Genomic DNA, 12,107 nt, shown 5'->3' with positions numbered 1-12,107 from the left:
ATTTATTCAAAATCTTCTGAAAGGGGTTCTGTTACGCCCCCTCCCCCTTTTTAACACTTTCTGTGTGCCATACGCTGCAACTGGACAAATTTTAAATTATGAAGACGTGTTCTTTGTAAGCTGAACACAAATAAAACAATATGAAAATAAGAATTACACGAAAAAAACTTGAAACACACAAACTTTTGAACAAATGAAAAAACACGGAAATGGCTTTCAATTCCCTTTTGATTCCGTGATTATAGTTGAACTGGGACTACTTCCGGGTGAGAAATTGACGTCAACAAACTGACATCATCAGCCAATATCGACAGAAAAAAACACGATCAAAATGTCTTATGCCTACTTATTTAAGTACATTATCATAGGAGATACAGGTAATATATATATGTTATGTTTTAGGAACTGTATCGAGTTATTAAAGATGCAAAATGAAGTTGTTTTTCATGTTATGCGTAGGAGGAAAATACATATTGATTCAAAATGGCTGACAAAACAATTATTTAGCATCATTTTCACACGTTTTATTTACACGGTTCTTTATCAAAGAGACGGTTATCTCGGATTTATTTAAATACTTGGTAATAGCTATTTTTTTTCAATATTTCACAGAGAAACATGCACTTTAAAGATATTTAAAATAAAGCTTCTCATCATCACCAAAATTGTGTGTCTCGGGCAAATTTTATTACTCATTTGTAACACTTAGAAATGCCAATGGATTGATTTTGCATTTTTTTCCTTCTATGTTTTGGATTATAGATTATTTTTTTCATATTAACTTTTACATTTGAAATAGACTTCATTAGCCATTGTACTGTTTTCAAATGTATTGATTGGCATGCCTCATTGATTATTTATCGACCAGGTGTTAGGTCAGTTGTTAGTGTCAGTTCCAAAGTCACAACAATAGAAATAATTGTTAACATCTGTTGTTACTTTCAACTTCTACAAACAACTTTTGTGTGCCATAATTTCCTGAAAACACTAGGTTCATTTTTTGAATTGAACAGATTGGGGACAACCTGCCAAATGGGGGACTTTTCCCCAAATGAGTAAAAATCCCTCATTTACAGTAATCATTTGATTATGTTAAAAAAAAAAAAAATTATTTATCTTTTAACTTTAAATGGCATAAATTTGTAGAAAATGGAAAACACTTTCATTAAAATAACACAGAATGCAATATACTGAAGAAAACTTAATGGTTTTGAGCAAAGGTTGCTCTGATATAAAATAGAATGTACATTAATACCTAATAGGTGTTTGGGACTGATTTTGTGGTTCAACAAAAAAGCAATGCTGAGCTGAAGTCATTAGTTGAAATGATGCAGTTCCACTGTCAAAATTCTATGAGCCAATTAATTTTTGACACAAAAAAAGTGTTGCTTTACTCTTAAATGCTTAAAGAGCGTCCTCCTTGGTGATAAATTTCACTGTTCTATTAAAAGCTGCAGGAAACTCAGCTGTCTACTTGACAGTTACACCAGCATTTTTGGGTCAGTGAGTGTGTGCTAGATTATTTACTGTTAAGTCATAAATGTTATAATAGTATACTAAAAATCTTTTTTTTTTTTTTTTTCAGGTGTTGGAAAATCCTGTCTCTTATTACAGTTCACAGATAAGAGATTTCAACCTGTGCATGATCTCACCATTGGTAAGGAAGATTAAAGAAATTTTAAACTTCAAAGATAAAACAATAAATAAAGTGTGATATTGAATTGAAAGATATATACTGAACCACAAAAGAAACGTCACAGTAATTTAAGGCAAACAAAATGAAAGAATTTTTTTATTGAATGAGCGTATACATACATGTACCCTTGTTATTAAAAAATTTCACATCATTTCAGTTCATTTACTGTTCATTGATGCAGTTTTTATGCCCCACCTACGATAGTAGAGGGGCATTATGTTTTCTGGTCTGTGCCTCCGTTCTTCCGTCCGCTTCAGGTTAAAGTTTTTGGTCAAGGTAGTTTTTGAAGAAGTTGAAGTCCAATCAACTTGAAACTTAGTACACTTGTTCCCCATGATATGATCTTTCTAATTTTAATGCCAAATTATAGTTTTGACCCCAATTTCATGGTCCACTGAACATAGAAAATGATAGTTCGAAGTTCAGGTTAAAGTTTTTGGTCAAGGTAGTTTTTGATGAAGTTAAAGTTACATCAACTTGAAACTTAGTACACATGTTCCCTATGATATGATCTTTCTAATTTTAATTCCAAATTAAAGTTTTGACCCCAATTTCACGGTCCACTGAACATAGAAAATGATAGTGCGAGTGGAGCATTCGTGTGCTATGGACACATTCTTGTTTACCACTATATCACAGATTTAATTAATTCAGGTCACTATAAGCGTTAAGTACGTGGATGGTCATTTGTACTGTTTGTTGCATTGTGGCATTCACGTAGACGTTGGGTGGTGCGTAGATTTGGAACAACTTTGCTGTCCAGCATACAAACGTCATATTGCCTGTTCTCTTTGTCGTGGGTAAAATCATGGCATCAGTACTGCATCAAACAGATTATGATGACACAAAAACTTCACACCTCTATTAGTCTAAAATACCCTTATAGAGACACAGATTGAACGTGCATCTCGTCGTCATGAAATTTGACTGCAAAACGTGTCCCATGGACCCAGCAAAACCACTATTAGTACGCCAGAATTAATGAATGTAGTCAACCGTAACGATTTAAACATAATCCTAGCATCATTTGAAGGTAATTTACCAAAACCAAAATAAATAAGTATTTTTTTCAATGCATTTGAAAATTTGAGATTTCGAAAAATACGACGTTTCTTTTGCAGTTCAGTATATATAGGAAAATAATTTTAGGAAAACAATTACTTTATAATGTGTATCAAGGAAGGCACAAATATTATTTGAAGAATGACTGACACACACACAGTAAGCTTACTAAGCAGCTTTTTAAATCAAGAAATGTCCTTCTTCATGTATATACCTCATATAGATAATGTAATATTAGTAATAGTTTGTGTAATCAAATAAATGTAACAATAAGAACAAATTTTATTCATATGATATTTATTTTGTCAGTTCTTGTTCAATCACTGAGACATCAATGGAAGATAAGTCTTCAACACTCTGTAAGCATACAGTGTAGCTGTATGAAGTATAATTGGGTGTAGTCTGCAAAATAAGAACAGGGACATCTGTGTATGTCTATAGAGTAGTAGAAAGCTATTCTTGGATAAATTAGACTTCACTAATAAACTATGCAATTGAAAACTATCTTCAAGCTTCTTTTTTAAATTTCAGGTGTGGAGTTTGGTGCTCGTATGATAACTATTGATGGTAAACAAATTAAACTGCAGATCTGGGATACAGTAAGTTACAAACATAATTATTTTCATTTAACAGAAGATAAAAAGGGACAATCTTTTTTATGATCTTTCGCATTGCTTTAAAAAATATTACAACATACATGTACATGTATGTCATAGTCACAGTCTTGTTTTAATTTCATTTGATCATTCATTGGTCCATCTAGAAATTGGTAGGTGCAGGGTGCCAATGGAGGACAGGGCACTTTTTGATGTTGTTAGAAGGAGGGGGCAATAGGAGGTCCATTAACATGTTAACAACACCTCAATTTTGACAAATACAGTTAACAAAAAATGCAAAAAAGCTGATAACAGTTAACAAAGTGGGTTGAAAACAGTTAACAGCTTAAATTGATCTCAGATAACAGTTAACAACACATTGAAAACGGCCATAACAGGTTAACACAAAAAGGTATTGCCCCCTCTTAGAAAAGGGTGATACTTTTTTTTTATTTGTGCATTCTGTTAAGTTTTCTGTGAGATGCTCCCACTTCAGTAATCAATACAAGGATAATTTAGAAAATTAATCAATTTAATGTTGAAATGAGTCATCAATAAATCAAGGTTCTTCCCCATAGTGTGTTGACAAGTATACTTAAATGATAATTTAAGTCTTTGATTGTGTTGATATTGATTTGTGTTATAAAATGAGGGGACCCTGGACTCGTCAATAAATTTCTTTATGAGATTACAATGGAAGGTCAAGATCCTATCTTTCAACTACATTGTATTTTACAAAATCTAAGATTGGATGGTAATAGTATGTCATAACACAATATTTAAAATTAAAGGTTCCATTGAGTTTATTAAAATAATAAATATTTATTTTTTAGGCAGGTCAGGAATCATTCCGATCTATAACAAGATCTTATTACAGAGGTGCAGCTGGGGCTTTACTAGTATATGATATTACAAGGTAACAATAACTTTAAAAATAGGAAGATGTAATATGATTGCAAATGAGACAACTATCCATCAAAATTCATATGATGTGGATGTAAGCATTTGTAGTCAACAGTTAACCCTTTCCTTAATGGATTTTTTTTTTGTCTATTTGATTTGCACAGATTTTTTCAATAAAATGCTGAAAATATACTATAAATTATTAATGCATTGCGAAAAACAAATATTTCATCAAATAAATTTAAGTCAAATTATTATGAATATCCTTTTCATATTGGATACAAATTTTATTAAGTCTGATGCAGACATTTCATAGTCAAAGCGTTAAAAGGCGTCATTATAGAGTAAAGAGGGTGGCATCAAAAGGCGTCATTATGGAAGAAAGGGTTAACAATATGAAAGTCTGCTATAAAATATAAAAAAGAAGATGTGGTATGATTGCCAATGAGAGAACTATCCACAATATAAAAGCCCAGATATGAAAAAAATTGAAAAAATTTATAACAAAACAATTTAAGAAAAACAAATACATTGTATGACAGATATGAACCTATGTTAACCACTTAACTACAGGCTCCTAACTTGGGACAGACACAAAGAATGTGGCAGGGTTCGAAATGTTTGTAGGTGCCAATCCTCCCCTAACCAAGGACATAAGTGTAACAACACAACACACAAACAAACTTTTCAGAACAATAAACAAAATCTGTCTACTGGTGTTTAAGTAGTTCTTCATATCACAATATTGATAAATACAATAATTACAATGTGAGGAATAGAGATTCATATTTTTGTCAAAATTTAGGAGAAAGAAATGAAAAAAAAAGCTTTTTGTTTAATAAAATATGTATAGATATACTATCATTTTAGAGAACATTTTGATTTTATATGTAATTAACACATGAAATATATTTTAGTATCTAAATTTTTATACTTAAAAAACTTTCTAATTAGTTTTAAATTAAATAGCTTCATTTTACATGTATATATGTTTCTATTTTCAGGAGAGACACGTTTAACCATTTAACAACCTGGTTAGAAGATGCCAGGCAACATTCCAATTCTAATATGGTTATTATGTTAATTGGAAATAAAAGGTAGGTAGGGTTGAGAGCTATGGTTGTAGAAGTAGGTCAAGGGTAGAATCTAGCTGTTTTAGCAAATAAGAGAAATGGCAGTCGGGGGCCTCAGCAGAATTCCTTCAAAATATTCATAAAGACATGATTATAATACATAGAACAGTGTCTTCAAAAGTTAAGTGAATTTTATGGCACGGCAACAAAGTTGTCGGTGCCATATAGTTTTACCCTTGTCCGAAATTCCGTAATTCTGTCATTCCGCAACAAACCATTATACAAAGTTTTTTTCTAAACGCCTTTAGATATTGGGTTGATGTTTGGTATGTGAGGTAAACATGATGAGTTACAGATCAAGTTTAAGTTTCGTTCAGCTCTGCTAATTTTTGCTGAAATTACAGGCTTTGGACTTTGATAAATTATTGAAAATCACAGTTATACAGATTTTTTTACTATACCTCCAGATTTTGTGCAGATTTTTCAACTTTTTGGGACGGGGTCATTTGTGTCGCTTTGACACATCGTTTTTTTACTAAATATGAATGTTTCAAAGCAGCTAACAAATAAACTAAACTAAGTTTACTGGAAAAAAAACATGAGTTTTAGATTTCTTTACATTTGTAAACAACAGATAAACACTAATGCTTGTAACTCAAAACGAAGGAAATAACAAACCATCACAATTTTATTGCTTAGCATCTTCATCTTGAAAATCATCCTAAAGTTTCAGCGATTTTAAACATCAGAAGAAATTCAAGGCTTGCATCACATTCCTTTAAATATGTTACAATTTGAATACAAACTTGTAATATTATCATGATTATATCGATATGAAATATATGGTGTTTTCTAATAATTTTGTGATTTTTGTAAAACGTTTGTTTATTTTAGTGATTTAGAAGCCAGAAGAGATGTAAAGAAAGAAGAAGGAGAAGCTTTTGCTAGAGAACATGGTTTAATATTCATGGAAACATCAGCTAAAACAGCTGCTAATGTAGAGGAGGTAAGGTCTTCACAAATCAGGGTTAAGTATGTCAACATTTTTCAAAGAAAGGATTTTACCTCTGTTAGTCCCATGACATTTTTGCCACATTTTTCGTATGAACTACAAAGAGAGCTTCCAGAATTGAGCTTCATGAACAGAGTATGCTATACAGTGTAAGGGGCCTTCACGTCCATTCATGAACTTACTATTTATTGTAAACTTAAAGCAAGAATACTGACAGTGCTTCTTGTTTTTGCTATTTTCATAATACTTATAGAGTGATGAAGATCATTCCCTAAAAGATTTTGGTATATGATGATAATGCAAAATCTTTAAAATCAATATACTGTTACAATAAATTTGTTGTGGGAAATTGGAAGATATAAACAATTCTGTTTTTTTCCTTTCATATTTAACAGTTGGAATGAAATAAAGTTACTCTAACCATTATGATTTTTAAACCCTATTGTGGTAAAACCAAAAACAATTCAGAAAATCAAATTTCAAATCTCACCTATTAACAAATTACATTTCATAACATGTTATATAGGAAAGCTTTAAAGATATTTTTGAATATATTTCAGGCTTTTATAAACACTGCTAAAGAGATTTATCAAAAAATACAAGATGGTGTATTTGATATTAATAATGAGGTAAGTTCATCTATTTATTTACAGCAAAATGACTGGAGTGTGTAGGTAAAGGTAATATGTTTGGTTAGCTTGCTTGCTAGCTTAACAGTAAAGTCATTATTAAGTTGGGTATACTACCCTCCTTTAGGATTAAACTAGTCAGACATATAGCCACTCTATCTGTATGTAGGACTAGTCTACCACGATAGGAGTGTAGTGTATCTAACCTAATAATGACTTCATGCTTCAGCTAGTTTGCAAGCTAACCAAAGATATTACCCTTAACTACACACTTGAGGCATTTTGCTGTTATATTTTTTATCTCTGTATGGAGAAGTGTGTTTATGGTCATCTCATGCAGATTGACACATGATGTAAAATTAAAGCTAATAAAGGATCCTTACTAAAAGGTAAGCATAAGTCAATTAATGCAAAAAAAAAAACTTTCCATTTTTTCCGAAATGCAAGCAGTCAGTATAAGGAGTTGAATTTGGTTGATTTATGAAATTTGTACACATAGACCTGCAACAGTGTGACCAAAGGGTAATAACTCTTGCTCTGACTATATTGTTGGTTTTCTATTAGGAAAATATATATATTTTTTATTATTTGTTGCTTGTCAAAAAATTAAGAACATTTCGAAGATGAGAACTTAAAAAAATTGAATATTAATGAAAAATTATATTCAAATTATATTTTGTATAACATGACTGGTCATTTTTGTAGGCTAATGGTATTAAGATTGGACCACAACATTCACCAAATAATCCCAACATGCCATCAGGAGGAGGCGGAGCTAACCAAGGAGGTGGATGTTGCTAAATATAGGACTGACATTGTTGTGATCATAAAGAGAAAGTGAAAGTATGCAAGGGATGTTTGTAGAAGACTATAAATGTCTTGAGTGTATAAATTATATTATAAAGCTACTTACAGAATTTATAGGGTCAGAATTTCTAGATTACTATTCATTTGAATGCTTAAGAGCCAATGTATCTTTTGGAATACTTCTTGAAAGGATATATATGATAAATTATGAATAGCTAAATTTTGAAATTTTCAAAAGATCTTTTAATTGGTAACACTGTTCATCTTTCTGATATACAATATATATAAGAAAAGATTTAGATAATAAAGTCACAAGTAGTTTTATAATATTATTTAGTATGATCTGTGAAAGACTTAGGATGTGATAGGTGAATTATTTTCATTTACAGCTTTTCATTTCTGAATAAATTTGCATTTTAAATTTTGCAATGGTTGAAAGCAACAAAGGGAAAAACTACATCATGTGTTTATAAGACAAAAATCATATGTTCATTCTTTCATTGTAGTTAAAAACCTACTATAGCACATTTGGGTGGGGGAATAATGCTGTGTTTATATGTCCATGTTGCATAAATGTGTTATGATTTTACGTCTGAATTATTTCTTGTTTTTGTCTCGGTTTTAATCATGATATTGTTTAAAAAAAATATGATTTTACATATTTTACATTCCAAATATTTTTCAGAATTATAACTAGCTTAAGGGTTTTGATCAGTGCAAATAACACAACAACAATTTAATTTGTAGAACAAGTTGTGTTAATATTTTTTTTGTGTATAGACACATGTTAAAAGTCATCATTGATGTAGAAAAAAACTCATATCATTCTTAAGATCTAAAAATTTACAACTAACAGTTATAAGTCATAATTGCAACTTGTGTTTTTTGCAAGACTTTCTTTTGAGCAAAAAATGCAAGTATTGGATGCAATTTTAGGGCATTAGAATTTAGAATGTGATTATATAATGTTCATTGACTATTCTATTTCCTGTATAACATCTGTTATATATATAAGTCACTAGCCCTTTGCACATGTTGAACCACATCTGGTTCTATAAATGAAAATTGCATAAAATTTGTCTAGACATCAAACTTTTCATCTTTATTGGTTTATTTGATTAGCAGCTTGTAAAATTCTTATTTTTAAAACAGGTCACACATGAAATTTTTTGTTGTAACAACATATTATAACTAATTTTATTCATACTTATGTTATCAGTTAAATGAAAACGGAATTGACTTTGTGCTTTTCAGTGAATGTTTTATTAATGAACATAATTGTATAATTGGAATGGTCACTATAATTTTATGTTCATTTGATTTAGCATTAATCTGGAAAACTTTCTCTGCATGGACTTTTACATTTTCAGCCTTTCGCTTAATTTAAAAAGCATGATAACTGCAAATGTTTATATATAGTGCAATAAATGGCATATGTGTGATGGTTATTATATCTCATAAATGAATTTTTGGATGGCACAGGTTCTTTGGTAAATTTGGTATAATAATGCACTTGTTTTGGAGCTTTTACAAACAAAGAATTCTGAAGTTTCAAGTATTTTGCAAGGTTATTGATAAAAGGGAAACAGTAAATTTATTTTGTTTTGAAAACTAAATGACCATATACTGTTGGGAATTCACTTTGTTGATGTTGTTTATGTTTTGTTTTAAACTTTAATGTTGTTAACTCTTGTAAATGTACATAAAGTCATTATTTATCTCCGTAGCTTAATGAAAAAATTTAAATAAAGCGAAAAATTGTAGATACTTAAATATACTATCTTTATGATATGAAATGAATAATATATTGAAAGATTGCACATCATTAACTAAACTAATTATTTATCCAATAACCCCTATTTTATTAAACTCACATGCAAAAACAATTTTACTTAACTTGAACATTTCTATTCACTATCATAGGACCAAACTTTCCATATTAAAGGAATTAGTGTCAAGGTTTATAAATAAAGATAAACACTAGATTTTAAAATAGAAAATCAAACTAAACATATACTGTGAAACTGACATGGCAGAATTTTAAGAACATTTTATTTTTATTATAAAAAAGCTTTTTGCCTACAACATGGTTTAATGCTCACCAAATTATTGTTCATTTTTTCCTTTCATTAAATTTGAGAAAAAAATTATGCACACATTTACTTTGTGTGATATTAATTTATTTATTTATAATAGTTACCCATTAATTAAAATACACGATTTTTTTTGATTTACCTGCGATGTACAATTTCATATTTTGTTCTATTTTTATACTATGTTCATTTTAGGGTTGTACAAGTTTGTGTTTTCATTTCTGAGTCATTTATCTTAATAGCCATTTTGAATGTTTAAAACGAATGATAGTGTACTTGTCATTACTATACTATTTAACTCATAAATACATAATGCTAATAAGTCTAATTTAAAATATCATTATCATTTTTAATGTACATTACTTCGACATAAGCAAGTTTTCAAAGATGCAACAACTGCCAGGAATTGATCTGTATATTGTAAAACTACTTATGTAATATGAAAAAAAGATTTTTTCACCCAAATATACAAAACCAATCTCATTTTCCAAGAAAGTTAAATTTGTTTGTGCACAAGATGTAGTTACGTAAAAAAATCTGTATGAAAAAGCAAACTTTTGAATGTTCTTTATTAATTTAAACAACGCAGTTAGGTTGAAAGGTTGTGGCTGTTTAAATGCTTGGCACCCAGGTTGGTGTCTCATACTACTTTTCAGATTGAAATTTTAAAATTGCTTCTTATACTAGTTACTCCATACTATGTATGTTCAGACAGGCCAGTTCTTTTCGTAATTGTATGAGAAAACTAACTACCCCGGTACTGCATGTGATAAACATAGATCAGGAAATCCATTTAATATTTATTCTAACAAAGAAGAAAAAAAGTGCTGTCATTATATACTGTAAATTTAAAAATTATTGCCTGCGTTTGTGAATGTTTGTGAATTGTTGATGAAGAAGTTTAACAAACCAAATTAACTACTGCAACTTAAAACATTTGAATACATATAATGCATGATTAGAAAATTAGAATGAATTTTAATTATTGTGATATTATACCTGCAACGTTTTATCTGCAATATAAAAAAAACACATCTATATTTTTTTAATTTACAGTATACTAATTGAACTTTCTTTACACAAATTTTCATTTTTCCTTGGGTTATGTGCTGATTTCTGTTTACATGTATGTGTGCAAATATTAACATTGTTTATATATGTCAATAAAAATAGTATGATTATTTTGTATTTTTAATCAGTTTCTAGAAATAGCTGAATTTTTCAGACACAGTGAAGTTAATGCATAAAATAAGAAGATATGGTATGATTGCTATTGAGACAACTATCTACCAGTGACCAAATAATATATTATAGATGTTAGCAGCTATAGGTCTCTGTACAACCTTCAACAATGAGCAAATACAGTATCACAAATCAATCTGTAAAAGGCCCTGGCATGACAAAAACTCTAACAAGAAATCCAAGAATATTTATGTACAAAACAGCAATGGGAAAAACAAATATGATAAACACCAATGAACAACAAACACTGAATTACAGGCTCCTGACTTAGGACATGCATATAAAGTATGTAATGGGGTTTAACATTTTTGTGATTACCAAATCCTCACCTAGTGAAATAACCTAATATAAGAACAAACTATGAAAGTCTGTTGAATAGGACTTGACTTAGCAAAGCATAAAACAAAATTAACAAAAACACTATCATTTCTAGAAATAACTATCACCATTAAAAATGAGAATGTGATATCCTGTAAGTTATAAGTCATCTACAAGTAGAGCCAGTCGTCTAAACCAAATCTAAAATAAAAATAAAAGAATTTAGTAAAGGTTTTCAGAAATTTGTGGGTAACAAAATTCCTGTCTTGAAATCTAAAATTTCACTATAGAGTCTATAATATAGACAGACATAGCAGTCTAATTTGGATATTTAAAGACTCAGTTTCAGCCAAAAAAACATCATTGTCCAAAAAAAGAATAACTCAAATATCTTATTCAGTTATTGCTGCTTATATATATATGGTTAGTTCCCTATGGCTGTAAATTTAGAGAATTTTTGATTACTTAACACAAAAACATCATCATACAAGAATAAGTCCATAGTACCAGTTACCTGGCTCACACTCATTTTCTATGTTCAATGGAACTTGGGGTCAAAACTCTCATTTGGCATTAAAATTAGAAAGATCATATAAGGAACATGTGTACTAAGTTTCAAGTTGATTGGACTTCGACTTCATCAAAAACTACCTTAACCAAATAGTTAGCATGAAAC

The 12,107-nt window shown here is 29.8% G+C and overlaps 1 protein-coding gene across 1 annotated transcript; it reads left to right on the top strand.

Moving 5' to 3' along the window:
* The first annotated feature begins 250 nt into the window (after positions 1–250).
* On the top strand, positions 251–8,248 carry LOC143080312 (ras-related protein Rab-2). The gene is made up of 8 exons (XM_076256091.1): positions 251–377; positions 1,586–1,657; positions 3,290–3,357; positions 4,188–4,270; positions 5,262–5,354; positions 6,225–6,336; positions 6,903–6,971; positions 7,677–8,248. The coding sequence occupies exons 1-8, from the start codon at positions 332–334 to the stop codon at positions 7,770–7,772; spliced, it is 639 nt and encodes a 212-aa protein (XP_076112206.1). The 5' UTR covers positions 251–331; the 3' UTR covers positions 7,773–8,248.
* The last annotated feature ends 3,859 nt before the right edge of the window (positions 8,249–12,107 follow it).

This window comes from Mytilus galloprovincialis, chromosome 6 (genome assembly GCF_965363235.1).
Source record: "Mytilus galloprovincialis chromosome 6, xbMytGall1.hap1.1, whole genome shotgun sequence".
NCBI classification, from domain to species: domain Eukaryota; kingdom Metazoa; phylum Mollusca; class Bivalvia; order Mytilida; family Mytilidae; genus Mytilus; species Mytilus galloprovincialis.
This window is presented reverse-complemented; position numbering and strand designations above follow the sequence as displayed.

Excerpts from the sequence above, each read along its gene's own strand:
- LOC143080312 (XM_076256091.1), top strand. The coding sequence starts at position 332 with ATGTCTTATGCCTACTTATTTAAGTACATTATCATAGGAGATACAG. Across the intron at positions 378-1,585 it reads CATTATCATAGGAGATACAG|GTGTTGGAAAATCCTGTCTC; the intron begins GTAATATATATA and ends TTTTTTTTTCAG. Across the intron at positions 6,972-7,676 it reads TATTTGATATTAATAATGAG|GCTAATGGTATTAAGATTGG; the intron begins GTAAGTTCATCT and ends TCATTTTTGTAG.